The following is a 15,604-nucleotide window of genomic DNA, read 5'->3' on the forward strand; positions in this document are numbered from 1 at the left end:
AGATCCTCTTGTTGTTGCCTATAATTGTGTCTTAGCCCGAGCTGTTCTACAACTAATATCCAGAAATCTCGGAGGTTCCCGCTCCCCGCGGAGCCTCGGTTGGGAGCCGGTAATGAATTTATTTAATCAAGGAGAGAGTTGTGCCATGGCCCGGTTCCTCACAGCTCCGATTACCGCTACATACTTGGATGGCCGACTCGCTGATCTTTGGCGCTCTCTTTGATCATGAGGATGGGATGTGTTTGGCAGGCGGCAGATCTCTACCGGTGGCGGTCACATGTCATTTATCTATTGTCATCTCTGTGGATCGCCGCCACCTCGTACACAACAAGCCTACACTTAATTAATATCTTATTTCCCCACAGACATTTTGGAGAAAATAAAGTATCCTGCTGCATATTAATTTTCGGCTTGGCTGAGCATAGCAGAGACGGTTGCGTTGGCCGCGTTCATCTTTTTTCCCCCGATTATAAAATACATTTGTCTTTATCATTACGTTCTTTCGATGTATTATTTAATGTCTAATAGGCTTCACGCTGAAGTCAGAGTAAATATGAGGGAGTTGAATATCTATCATCAGGTTATTATCTGTGTACACAAAGCAGGAGACATTTTGTGAGTTGACCTTGAAAATACAAAATGGCCTCCCGGGTCTTCTATATTTGTCCTATTTCTGACCATACAAATGGACTACATATAATTTGTTCATGTCTAGGTGTCCGCTTATATATACATCCTGAATTTATTTTCTGAAGAGCAACAACACCTCCAAAAGATCTTCCCATCTCATACCAACTATATTGGAATATATTACATAGATAATCTAAGATGAACAGACAAAATAGATAGGTAGATATGAGATAAATATGAGATAGATCGCTAGAAAATAGATAGATAGATATGAGATAGATAGATAGATAGATAGATAGATATGAGATAGATAGATAGATAGATAGATAGATAGATAGATATGAGATAGATAGATATGAGATAGATAGATAGATATGAGATAGATAGATAGATAGATAGATAGATAGGAGATAGATATGAGATAGATATGAGATAGATAGATATGAGATAGATAGATATGAGATAGATAGATAGATAGATATGAGATAGATAGATATGAGATAGATATGAGATAGATATGAGATAGATTGATAGATAGATAGGAGATAGATAGATAGATAGATAGATAGATAGATATGAGATAGATAGATATGAGATAGATAGATAGATAGATAGATAGATATGAGATAGATAGATAGATAGATAGATAGATAGATAGATAGATAGATAGATATGAGATAGATAGATATGAGATAGATAGATAGATAGATAGATAGATAGATAGATATGAGATAGATAGATAGATAGATAGATAGATATGAGATAGATATGAGATAGATGGATAGATATGAGGTAGGTAGATAGATAGATAGATAGATAGATAGATAGATAGATAGATAGGAGATAGATAGATAGATTTGAGATAGATAGATAGATAGATACAAGTAGAAAGTCCAGGCAGCACGTGCAAGATAGATAGATAGATAGATAGATAGATAGATAGATAGATAGATAGATAGATAGATAGATAGATGATAGATATGAGATAGATATGAGATAGATAGATAGATAGATAGATATGAGATAGATAGATAGATAGATAGATAGATAGATAGATAGATAGATAGATAGATAGATAGGAGATAGATAGATATGAGATAGATAGATAGATAGATAGATAGATATGAGATAGATAGATATGAGATAGATAGATAATTGATTACTACATATTATTGAAGAATGATCATTTTTGTAAAAGATTTATCTTGAAGCTCCGGCAGATGAGTTGCGAGGAGATTGATATTTGACTTTATTATCGTCTCTTGACTAATGAAACCTTCCGACCTCGGAATATTGTAATAATAAGGAATACTGAGGATGATCCCGTGGTCCCAGGTTAATTTGTTGTAATTTGCATTTAATTAAGAAAAGCTTCTCCTCTATTGTGTTACTCGTGTAGGTTATTGAGTTGCTGCCATACAATAAAGTGATTAATCACCTCCACACGTTCTGTCACACAAAGACTGCGATACACTGGTACCAGGAGCGGGAGAATCTACATTAATGGCATGCAGGAAAATAATGTATACAATGTATAATAACTGTATTACAATGTAGCCGCATACACCCTTAAAGGCTCATGATTCTTTATCATCTTTTACTCCCCTTTTACTCCCACTCTTTTACAGGGTGATAATCAAATTTGATTATCACCCTGTAATATCTTATGAATTCCAATTTGCCATCAGGTAGGTCAGAATCTGGTTGAGGTGTCAGATTACACAAATTCCATGGAGAGGGGAGGAGGAGCCGTGAGTCTCAGCAGCTAGGTCTCCAGCAAGTATAACATAGAGGTCTATGGAGAGGGGAGGAGGAGCCATGTGTCTCAGCAGCTAGGTCTTCACCCAGTGTAGCATAGAAATCTATGGAGAGGGGAGGGGAAGCGGTGAGCCACAGCAGCTAGGTCTCCAGAAAGTATAACATAGAGGTCTATGGAGAGGGGAGGAGGAGCCATGTGTCTCAGCAGCTAGGTCTTCACCCAGTGTAGCATAGAAATCTATGGAGAGGGGAGGGGAAGCGGTGAGCCACAGCAGCTAGGTCTCCACCAAGTATAACATAGAGGTCTATGGAGAGGGGAGGAAGAGAAGTGAGTTATAGCAGCTAGGTTTCCACCAAGTATAACATAGAGGTCTATGGAGAGGAGGAGCCATGAGTCTCAGCGGCTAGGTTTTCACCAAGTATAACATAGAGGTAGGTATATGGAGAGGGGAGGAGGAGCAGTGAGTCACAGCAGCTAGGTCTCCACCAAGTATTACATAGAGGTCTATGGAGAGGGGAGGAGTAGCCATGGGTCTCCGCAGCTAGGTCTCCACCAAATATAACATAGAGGTAGGTGTATGGAGAGAGAAGGAGGAGCAGTGAGTCACAGCAGCTAGGTCTACACCAAGTATTACATAGAGGTCTATGGAGAGGGGAGGAGTAGCCATGGATCTCCGCAGCTAAGTCTCCACCAAATATAACATAGAGGTAGGTGTATGGAGAGAGAAGGAGGAGCAGTGAGTCACAGCAGCTAGGTCTACACCAAGTATTACATAGAGGTCTATGGAGAGGGGAGGAGTAGCCATGGATCTCCGCAGCTAGGTTTTCACCAAGTATAACATAGAGGTAGGTGTATGGAGAGGGGAGGAGGAGCAGTGAGTCACAGCAGCTAAGTCTCCACCAAGTATTACATAGAGGTCTCTGGAGAGGGGAGGGGCTACTAGTGCCAACCAGCAGCTCCAGAAAATGGGGCATTTTGTGAGTCTGTATTTTAATAAATACAACACAACACTCACAAGTGTATTATAGTAAGATTCTATACACATTGGCGCACATTTACTAAGGACCTCGCGCCAGTTTTCTGTCTAACTTTTCTTTTATGTTCTTTCTAGTGCAAACTGCTGGCACATGAATTTAAGAAGTGTCTGCGCCACATTTGTGTGACGGCTGCACTATACCAACATGACTGCATATAAAGGGATGTTCTGGTGAATAGTGTGCTTACAAAAAACAGAACTTAAAGGGGTTTTCTCATCTGACAATCAGCAGTTTTAGGCAGCCTTTGGTAGTTGTACATGAGATGGAACTGGAAGCAGAAAATTCTAGACAATCCCTTTAACTATCATTGTATCCTATTGCAGAGCTTTGGGGGGGGGGGGGGGGTTCTGATGCTGGTAGTTGCCTTACAGTGAAGACCTGTACCATTAAAGTTGTTGCACAGAAAAAGAAAAACATGGCTGATTGCTTTAAGAAACAGCGCCACCCCTCCCCATGGTTGTGTCTGGTATTACAGCTTAGGTCCACAGAGGTAAATAGATACCAGATACATTACTGAATACAAACTGTACATAGGACTGGCGCCATTTTTAGAAGGTGGGCTTATCGACCAATGGTCTTGGAGCAAGGTGCACTTGTTTAGCCGATGCCTGACACCGAGAGGTGAAGAAGATGCCAAGAAATCATCAATTTTCTGCAATTAGCTTCTTCATTTCTCTTCCTAATCTCTGGCCGCTTGCGTTTCCTCGCGTAACCTATTGCACGCGGCGGCTCACACTAATATCTACAATACACTCAGTAATTGGCCATAAAATATCGTCCCTGCAAAACCCCAACATGGCCGCGCCGCAAAGTCAGACTTTATTACTGCTAATATTCTTATTTAAAGGGCAGCCCTCTATTATCGGCTGGAGGTGGCCCTACTGTGACTAATGCCATCATTTCTGAAGGTCATCGAGTCAAATTCATCTCTCCGTCATCTTGATACTGGAGACCCCGGCAATTCACCATGACCAATGGAGGATCCTAGCCAGAATCTTCCCGGAAAAGCAATGGAATGCGGAGCGTCTAGCGACAATGATCTCTCATATGTCTTAATATTATAGATAATTTAGCAATTCTGGAACATATCTTCTAATAATAGTAGTGTATTGTTCCTGTTATTTCTAAAAATAAATTAATAAATTGACAACTGGGTGTTATCATTTGTAAGGGGGGGGGGGGGTACATATACATTATGGTAATGTCCAACAATGTTGTAGGACCCTATATGACAAGGGGAATGGCAAAACCCATAAGTGAAGCTATTCATACACTAACAAGATTAACAGATGAGCACAATCAGTAGAAAGGAGATTCAGAATTGGTATTTTGTGCTATTTTTTGAAAAAAAAATGCGAATTTATTAATGTAGAGATACCAGGAGGCAAGTGAGGTCCCCTCTAGATCATTGGTGGTGCAACCACTGAGTTTCTTTCCGCTCACGAGAATAGAGTCCAGATCTAAACGGATCCAACGTTGAAGTTCAGTTTTAGCGTTTGGGTTTGGCCATCGGACCCGGACATATCTCCTGATTGGCGGCTGAACAGCCATTCCAGCCAATAGACACCGCTAACAACTAGCCATGGTTATGATTGACCAGGGGGATATAATAGGATGAGGCCACCCAAACACAAACTTGAACGTCGGGTCCGCTCATCTCTAGTTCTTCAAAGATTGAGCAGTGGATGGAGGTACGGAATAGATCAAAGACCCACTTGTTGTGATCAGTGGGAATTCCATCAGTTGGACCCCAACAATCAGATATGTTTCAACTTCTTTCCTCTCTCAGACTCCTCTACTTATGGGATGTTGGTAGGATCAATTAAATGATGATTGTTTTGTTTGGAACTAATGAGGGCATCACAAAGCCTGGTGCAACTGAAGTCATTGAGACTATCTTGATCTCAGTACTATTATGAGTGGGCACATGGGTTTGTTGTTGAAGGGCGCTTGTCTAAGTGATTGGCTGGTAACCGCACTATGGCAATTTTGAAGATGCTTGGTCCCTGAGCTTTGGTTGAGGAGCATGTTGATCTAGGTAAAGGCAAGGATTACATGGGACCCAAGGTTCCTCACTGGTCAGGATCTGGGCCATTTTCTCTAACATATGATATAATGTACATACCATTTAGACTGCTCCTGTCAATCAAGTTGGTATCCACCGGCCAGTACATCCCATGTTGACCTGTAAGAAGAGAAAAAGAGTTAGGGTTAGTTAAGTGTTTGGGGATGCTACACATATGCAATCCAATGGACTGCCAGTCAATACTATACAGACTTGTTTAGAACAATTCCCACTCGGGCAACAGGTTCTAGGGTTTAGTTGGCCATGCACTCCTTATGACTGTTGACCCACTGGCTAGAAAGGTAAGTGGAGACAAGGAGCAGCAAGATTGATTTCAACATTCATGATCCTTATGTTCTCAGGAAGATAAGCCACCATCAGAGGTCTGTTTAGTCTTCTCTCTTCACGTAACAACATTCAACAAAGCCCACCGTGCATCTACATGAGGAGGTCAGGGTGGATAGTGTCCTTTATATAAAGGTGGGCTTAGTTAACTCAACAGGCTCCTCTGGTGGTGGCTTATCTTCCTGAGAATATAAGGATCTTGAATGTTGAAATCTAACACGTTGAGCCTTATCTCCACTGACCTTTCTAGCCAGTGGGTGTCTCTTGAGCCCCCATTTACACCATAAAGTCACCTGATCCCATCATAATAAGTTGAATTCTATAATGTTTATGTTTAATGTTTACGACCAACTTGACCAAATACGAGGTAAAATGTGCCGCACTCGTAGAGTTTATGAACAACTTGTCTACCGGCATTGAGGCTTTGTAGGGAGATCTCCGAGCATGACCGGCTCAGAAGAATGACTACTTATTCATAGGAGGAGAAGGGTTTTTTTCTCTTTATTTCTCCAAATCAATGAAACTGCTTTTAGAGATGACTGATAAGATGTGGAGCTTTTAGGGAAACGGCAGGAGAAATACCATATATCGAATAGTGAAAAAGTCCTGGAGAACATAACCTGCCAAAAAAGACACAAATTGGCCCTCTGCTTAAAGAAACCTCCAGCTCATGTGATGTGAGCTGCAATCCCTCAATGTTACAGCTTAATAGACCGTGTCCTGACGGCTGTCTCCACTCCAGATACATGGAGAAACGTGTGACATGTCAGGGTAGGATCCCAGAACATGTCAATCTTTTATCTAAAAGAAATATTTTTGCTCTCTGCAATTAGCCACCGAGACAACCTGACTGTACCTCCCCCTTATAATCCATATCGCTCGTGTTTGACAATCTCTGATGGAGCGGAGAGATCATGTAGCACATGACAGACGTTATACAGTCTCCCATCACATCTCATTTGCCCGGCCCACTTGATGGTTTTCTTTTTCACATTTCCTCGGCTATGGAAAAAAAATTGCCTTTATTATGGGAAATTGTAAAAGTCAGTCTCATCTACACAGAGTGCCCAGGTCTGAATGGACTTGTCATAGGAAATACGGTGGCTGTCATGTCCAATTATATGTATGAGAGAGGATTCCAGAGAAGCCTTGGTTTGTTAAGAGTCGAAAGTGTCTACAAATTGCTGAATGGGCTTAGGTCAGGTAGACTTAAAGGGGTATTCTCGTCTGGGCACTCACATTCCGTTTCACTAATCTTCCATGTATAAACATTTCTTCAATTAGATGTTATTAAAAAAAATGTTCCTGTGTGAAGATAATTTCTCATAAATGTAGTCATGTTGTCCCTTAGAAACCAGATAGCTTCCTAGGATACGACCACGTCACACTCTAGCAGTGGTGGCCAGACTTGCGCTGTTGAGCCCTGCCTGGCCTCCTGGATTCAACGATCATTACCACAGGACGGCTGTGGGATATGCAGTAACTCCCGGACATTTCATATACAAAACCTTTTTGTTTATTTCTGCAATCCCTCCAGCAGTCGTGGCCGTATCCACGGAAGCTATTTCGTTTCTAAGGGACAACGTGACTACATTTATGAGAAATTATCTTCACACAGGAACATTATTTTTAATAACATCTAATTGAAGAAATGTTTATATATGGAAGATTTATCAAACTGAATGTGAATGCCAAGACGAGAATACCCCTTTAAGATAGTAGATTATCTAAAACCAACCAAAAATATGAGACCAAAGTCAACTTAACAAGACAATTTTGTAGGGAACACCAATCTTTTGTGAACAGAGGCCTACTGGCTCCTTGATGGCAGAATTTGGGGGGAAAGAAGAATGGTGCTGGTGGATCTCAGGAAGGTTTTTTGAGTGGTGTCTGACATAGGTTTATCCCGCACTACTCATGAAAAACACATGGGCAATTGGCTGAGTCCAGCATGCATATGGATGGGGTATCAAGTTAGAGCATCTAGCCAAAATTGTACGGCCAATGTGTGGGAGAAGAAGAGGGACACAACTTCTCCTACCCTACCTCTATCCTACTGCTTTAGTTTGATTCCGAAAATTTATACAGGAATGGGATAGGTGTCTAAACGCCCAAGGTCCTACCACTAGCACCTTGAGTGATACAGGAGCACTCTCTTCTCTATAGAACTCCTGTCTATATAGAACGTTGGACATCTATTATAGAAGACAATGGAGTGTCAGTACAGCATGTACAGCCATCCATATGGAGTACTTAGAGGCAACTGTGAGCCCCAATTGTCATGTATACTAGGGGCTCCTGTCTTTACTCGGGGCTCTAGGGGCAGTTCTAAAACACTTAAAGGAAATCTGCCACATGGATGCAGTGCTTCTACCAAGTACAATTACATGCTGGTGTGTGTCTCCTGAAACAGGAACTGTTCTTTTTGCTTCTTATGGTTTCATTTTTTAGAAAAACATCTTTTCGCGTTACGCAAATGAGCCTCAGTGGCTCCTTCAGTGTCACAGGAGCCTGTGCCGGTTTTGTCTTCTAACAATCTTTTATGTCTCTTACCCTCCTATGGCGTTTGTAGGAGGGTAAGAACGGAGACCTGAATAATTATCAGAAGACGTAGCCACCAGGGGATAGGAGCCCCCTGAGGCTTATTTGCATAATTTTAAAATATGTTTTTCTCAAAAACTAAGCTTTTAGAGGCAAAAAGAAGAACTGATCCTGTTTCAGGAGGCACGGCCCAGCATGTAAGTGTGCTTGGTTTAGAACCACTGCATCCATGTGGTAGATTTCCTTTAAAGGTGATGTGCCGTTAAAGTTACAGGAAAGGGGATACATTTCAGATCACTGGAGATTGCTGGGACTGTGGCAGTCCTATAGGAGTAGATGTCACTGACATTTCATTTGCAGGTGGACTATTCACAGTCCTTTGTCCAATGATGTCACATCACTGGGTGTCCATCCATCCCAACATGGATAGAAGAAAATTTGGCAGGAAAAGCCCTTTAACAAAAAAACGCAGATTACAAAGGGAGATGTGTCAAACGAGATACCGATCCCTTAATCACTACTGATTCCAATGCAAAATTAATTTTAAAAATTGACATCCTCAGCATCGGGCCAGACAGCGCCGATTGTCTCTTAATACATAGTTCTCCGTGTTTTGTTTAATTCGAAGATGTGGCGGTAATTGACAATGATTGGACGTTTCACATGCCGCCGTCTGGATCATCTAGTTAAAATGATCAACCTCCCAAAGCCAAAAATGTAAAAAAAAACGTAAGTATAACCTACCCCCCCCCCCCCTTGTCTGGATGGAAGCGAATGATTTACAATAATTCCAAATGGAAAACCCGCAAACGTCTTCTCCGGCCAATGAGACGGCGGCGAGAGTCGCCTGGAAATTATGCCGAGCTTAATTATACTTAATGTGAATTATTCAGAAGCGCGAGGAGAGAGACGGAAATTTATTTCATACAAAGAAGCTTGACATTTTAATTGGTCCTTCAGAAAAAGAGACAAAACAATTTCCTCTCAAGAAAATTTACATCACTCCCATCAAAAGCCTCCGACGCGGCCTCATCCGAGCAGAACTTCATTAACCAGATTAATTAGCAGGCGGCATGATGGGAGTTCATCAGGTGCGGCGCAGGTGAAGAGCACAACGCGGGCGATGATATCATTGATTTTTACGGATGGGGGAGGGGGTGACGGAGTGAGGTCACTGTACTGTACCTTGGTCGTTCGGCATCTTGTCTGGATGTTCCACTACAAAGGAAGAAGACATTAGCATTATTGTTACAATGTGACAAATCAAATGAGCAACTTAGCCGCTCAGGCCGAACCTGTCCCCAGGTCTTACCAAACGCAACTATTAGACCCTTAGAATTCCCTCTTTTATGTGAAATCTCACAAGTTTACCTATAAAACAAAAAATCTACACCTAAGTCGCGCAAATATGACTCTTCTCGCCTCATTTTCCCATGAGATGAGTCAAGTTTTGTGGCTGAAGGGGGAGTGTCACTTCAGAAGACCCTATAGCACCTAGAAACATGCTCCTAGTGTCACATTAAAGGTAAGAATTTCATCTTTTAGATTACATCAGGCTTATGACTTTTGGCACTACGGAAAAAGAAATACAGACAGCTAAAGTCATAGATGGTAATGTAAGCTGCAGATAAAGATCCCGTTCCCACCCATGTAAATGCCTGTATTGTAGTCCGGGGAACTATAAACCTCAATAAGCTGAAAGATGAGATTCTTATCTTTAATACAACACAAGTAGCATGTTTCTAGGTGCTACAGAACAGAAGATTGAAGATGAATTGACTCTTCCCTCTGCAACATCTAAGCTGAAAGATGAGATTCTTATCTTTAATAAAACACCAGTAGCATGTTTCTAGGTGCCATAGAACAGAATATTGAAGATGAATTGACTCCTCCCCCTGCAACCACTAAACTTGACTCATCTCATGTGAAAATGAGGTGAGAAGAGTCACATTTACCTGACTTTGGGGGAGATATCGTATTGACAAATGAATGAGATTTAACATATAAAGAGGAAATTCTAGAAAGGACATTTCATACCCCACCTCTAGTAGTTTAGAGGGGTAAAACCTGGTGACAGGTTCCCTTTAAAGGGATTCTGTCAGCTCCGGGGTCACATAGAAACTCAACATATGTCCTTGCAAGCAAAGCGACCTGCATCATTGTCTTTCCTCAGAAAATCTTTGCCCTGAATGCAGAGAAATCTTCACTTTTATTTATATGCAAATGAGCATTCCAGGGCACTATGGGTGTGGCTATGAGGTTAAGTGCATCTATTGTTATCCAATGGGTGCACCAGACCTCCTATCCACACCCATGGTGCTCCAGAAATACACACAAATTTGGCCACAACTTGTTGAGTGTTAAGTTAAACATTGCTACATCAGTATATAAGTTACAATTGTTATATTTAGTACAAATTGTGTATTTTAACGTCTATTTTCAACACATGGCATCTCATTTTTATCACTTCTATACTAATATTTATTTAAAAAAATGGATTCTCCAAGTGCACAGGGGGAGTGTCCTCACACTGCTGTGCACTGGCCTCTCTGCAGTGTTAGGTATTGTACCTAACACATGAGACATGTAATCATACATTGTGTATGAACTATAAAATAGTTATGATTTATACTCCAGGACTGTAGCTTGTCCAAGTGCAATGGGTGCGCAATTCCACTGCTGTGCTCTGTGCTCTCTGCAGTCAGTGTTACGTATTGCGCCTGGAGCAATGTGTAATCCTCCCTGTGGGTATATTGTTAGTAGCAGACGGAAAATGAAATATGGTTTGATATTCCCGGAATTGTAGCTTCTTTAAATACACTGTGGGCAAATCCTCACACTGCTGTGCTCTGTGCTTCCTGTATTATGCAGCTCCACACTCCCCTGCACGCATACCTTTAGGTAGGTACAGACATGCTGAGGCAGGATGTTATTCTGTTAAGCCATAAAATCCAGCGATTTTGGGGAAAACCTGCTTTCAAAATTATGCTAATAAGGACCATAGCTGCTAATTGAGCCTGGAGCCCTTCGGAAACATTTGCATAATTTTTAAAACCTTTTTTTGTAAAAACAAGGACATTAGATGCTAAAAGAAGAGCAGATCCTAGTAGATGGGTACACACCGGCAGGTAAGTGTGCTTGTTTTATAATCCTTCATCCTGGTAGTAGATTTCCTAGAAATTAGTCTGATATCAGGAGGACCTTATAGGGGTCGGCGGGTCCTTCCGGCAGGTTCTCCTGGCTGATGCCTCCAAACATGATAGATGAAGACGATATTCCATAGACCCCTCTGATGTTTTACCAGTGTGTATAATGGAGCAGGAGATGAAAGGAGCATATCCCATACATTACAGGACCTTCACCCTCCGAGCTCTTTGTGCCCCTCTACAGGGTCATATAGCGACCCAATGTACAAGCAGGAAGACTTCTGAGGCTCATGTAGATGAAGGATCTGCATAATGAGGGGCAGAGAGTTCCTCACGCTTCATCTTCAATAGGATATGACTGATCTCAGGATCAGGCGCAGATTTTATTCCTCCAATATAAGGTTGGAGGATAAGAATTAACACCTGACATGCCAGTACGTTACAGCTCGGTGAGATGTCGCCCCCACCACCCCCATCACTCTCACCACTTCTCTTATACTTATTGCACTTGATTTCTGCAGTTTAACCTCTCCTCCAAATGTATTTATTTTTTTTTTGTTCTGTTATTAATCCCATGATGTCTCAGTACAGCAATATATTTAGAGACAGGACCATCTCTACCAACTGGGGGTGCACTGTGATGATCCTCTCCATCTGTATCCTCCGTACCATAAGTATACAGTCAGGGAGGCTGAGATGTGATCTTCCTGCACCTCCTATAGAGAATCTGTACAGTCCATCATACAGCAAGACCTGATGCCTGTTATGGTTGAAGCTCTTAAAGGAAATGTACCATCAAAATCCATCATGATAAACCAGGGACATTACTAATAGATTTGTTATTCATGGCTACTTTCTAAAGTCAACTTTTAAATGATGCTTATTAGCCAGAAGGGCTCTGGGAGGATTACCTGTACCCCTCCATGCTACGGCTTTATAGGCTGTAACACTGCCCCGCTTCTCCTCCCTGCCCCTTCAGCACTTCCCCCCTGCCTCTGCTTGGATGTGTTCCTACACAGTGTAACAGCCTGTGAAGCTACAGCACAGAGGGGCTCTGGTAACAGCCCCCAAAGCCGTCTTGCTCATTATCATAATTTTAAAAGTCGATTTTAGAAAGAAGGAGATCACAGATAAGAAATATAAGAAGATACCACAGTCACGGTGCCTGGATAAGTGCCAATAAGTAAGTGTCCCTGGTTTATCATCATGGATTTTGATGAAAAATTTTCTTTAAAGGGGTTGGTCAAGATTTACTATTGACAGCCTTTCCTAAATAGTCAAAAGGTAGGGGTGACTGACAATGAGGCCCTAGAGCGATCTACTGTGAAGATGCAACAAGCGGGCTCTGTATCAGCAACCATAACTCTCAAAGAGCCGAGGCTGCAGTAACAGTGCCAGCCACTAGAGGGACACATTTACTAAGTTCAGTGCAGTGTCCTGTGTAGTGTGCAGGGGGCGCCAGATTCAGGATTTCTGGCGCACGATTTTAATGAATCTGGCGCCCCCTTCACTGCTCCAACAGAGTGCACCACCTTTAACACGTGCAACATCATTCTGTCGGACTTTGCATGACAAATGTGGCGCACCGAGCACCGGAACGCCCCTTTCAGTGCAGAAATGTGTCGCATAAAGAATAGTGCAGCCGCGCCACAAAACAGTCGCGGACCCTTCTAAAATAACTGTGTTTGCACTGCAAAAAATGTGCAAAGTCGACAGAAAACTGGCGATGGACCTTAGTAAATGTGCCCCAATGAGTCCGTTGGTTTATGGAGCACCAAGCAGCTGATCCCCATGCAGCCCCCCCCTAATCAATTACAATTAGCTTATCCTGTAAAAAAAAATAAATTCTGGCCCATCCCTTTAATACGGATTAGAGGGCCCCTTGTGGATTAGCGGTGGGGCCCCCTGGGTACTTGTTTCTCCCCTAGTCAATACATTAGATCATGTCCCTCCTATGAACCATCTCTGAATAAGCCCAGCACTAACACACATCTGCTATTACAATACCGGCCATTAGGTGGCGCGATACAATTAAAAATACCTCTCCGTTTTTTTTCCTTTTGAGGCCATCAAATTGCAATTTTTGCGCGGTGATAAGTAAAACGCATCTAATATGCAATGAGATTACTTTCTATTAATCACATCTCTCCGTCGCGGTGTTAGAGTTGAGATTTTTTAATTTAACTGTGGCTTCATTTTTATGGAGGAGCCCATTTAGGTCTATTACAATCAACACGTCCCCTGATTGTCTTTTTCTTTTTTGTTTGCATTTCCTTTAACCCTTGTGAGACCAGACTGGAACCCACGGGGACAAGAGCAGCAGCGGCTGCGGAGAGGATGGGGACGAGATGTGCGGGATTGCGCTGGTTACGGTATTATACTCGCTGGTCGCGGCTGTCATGTGACTGGAGCCGTATAGATAAGGGGAAGATGACATGTTATGACATACAAGGATTGATAATAATTAATAATAATTCCTTTATTTATATAGCGCACACAGATTACGCAGCGCTGAACAGAGTTTGCCAAATCAGTCCCTGTCCCCAATGGGGCTCACAATCTAATCACCTACCAGTATGTTTCAGAGTGTGGGAGGAAATTGGAGGACCCGGAGGAAACCCACGCAAACACGGAGAGAACATACAAACTCTTTGCAGATGTTGACCCTGGGACTTGAAGCAAGGTCCCCAGCGCTGCAAGGCTGTAATGCTGACCACTGAGCCGCCGTGTCGCCCACATGTGTAGGAAGATACGGAGTTTATCACCTGGTAGTGCTCGGTTTTGTGTCGTACCGCACCACATCTACCATGATACATATTACCAAGATAATACCGCCATATGCAATCCACATAAAAGCAGCAAATTGAGTCCTATCATTTTGCAGCATTCCGATAATCCCTTCATAGTACTGCCCTTTGTACCCCACATAATACCGCCATCCACTGCTGAATAAAACTGCTCCAAATTTGCGGTCCTTTAACTTCAAGCTCAACAGAACTCTGGGCATAGCCCCCTATCGTCTTTTTATCATTATTTCAACTCACTAGTAGAGTAATACCGCCATACCGTAGAGTAATACCGCCATACCATGCCCAGGAAGCACCAGTAATGCCAATATTCTGAGCCCCAATGTAATGCAGCATCCAAATAATACATTCTACGCCTACAGAATTGTGATTCCAATTAATAAGATCAGACAGCACACTACTGTGGAACAACTCACTGCAAAGAGCACAGAGAACAGCAGTGTGAGGATACACCCACCCAAGTTTGTGTGGACAAGCTACAATCCTGGAATATAAATCCACATATCACAGCCCTGCTGCTACTGACGAAATACACAGAGGTATGTAAGTATTTACTCAGGTGTGAAGAGGGGCGATATGAAGCAGCAGCAGTGAGAGCACAGCAGTGTCAGCACACATCCCCAGTGCACTTGGAGAAGCTATAATCCTGCAAAAGAAATCCGTATTTCACAGTCCTGCTGCTACTGACAACACACACAAAGTTATGATTACACATCATCGTGGAAATATTACTCAACACTGACTGCGATGAGCACAGAGCACAGCAGTGTCAGGACACACCCCACTGCACTTGGAGAAGCTACAATTCTGAAATATAAATCCATATTTCACAGTCCTGCAGACACTGACAACATACACATTGGCATGATTACACATTTCTCCAGGGACATTACCTAAAACTGTCTGCAGAGAGCACAGAGCACAGCAGTGTGAGAAAATGCCTTCAGTGCATTTGGAGAAGCTACAATCCTGGAATATAATTCCATATTTCACAGTCCTGCTGCTACTAACATCATACACAAAGGTCTGATTACACATCTCTTCAGAGACAAAACTAACTGCAGAGTGTACAATCCTGGAATATAAATCCATATCACATTTATATATTATATATATATATATATATATATATATATATATATATATACAGGCAGTCCCTGGGTTACATACAAGATAGGTCCTTTAGGTTTGTTCTTAAGTTGAATTTGTATGTAAGTCGGAACTGGTATATATCTATATATACACACACACACACTGGTCCCACCTGAATGGTT

General features: G+C 42.1%; 1 protein-coding gene across 7 annotated transcripts in view; it reads right to left on the bottom strand.

Moving 5' to 3' along the window:
- Positions 1–15,604, bottom strand: part of DCC (DCC netrin 1 receptor) — a 583,792-nt gene that overhangs the window by 40,180 nt on the left and 528,008 nt on the right. For all 7 annotated transcript variants that reach the window (XM_072134166.1, XM_072134174.1, XM_072134157.1 and 4 more), the window contains exons 21-22: positions 9,563–9,595; positions 5,552–5,611 (exon numbers count right to left, since the gene is read on the bottom strand). In XM_072134166.1, the coding sequence (XP_071990267.1) occupies positions 5,552–5,611; positions 9,563–9,595 (93 nt within the window). The remainder of the gene's footprint in view (positions 1–5,551; positions 5,612–9,562; positions 9,596–15,604) is intronic.

The sequence above is a fragment of the Engystomops pustulosus genome, chromosome 1 (genome assembly GCF_040894005.1).
Source record: "Engystomops pustulosus chromosome 1, aEngPut4.maternal, whole genome shotgun sequence".
In the NCBI taxonomy this organism is placed as follows: domain Eukaryota; kingdom Metazoa; phylum Chordata; class Amphibia; order Anura; family Leptodactylidae; genus Engystomops; species Engystomops pustulosus.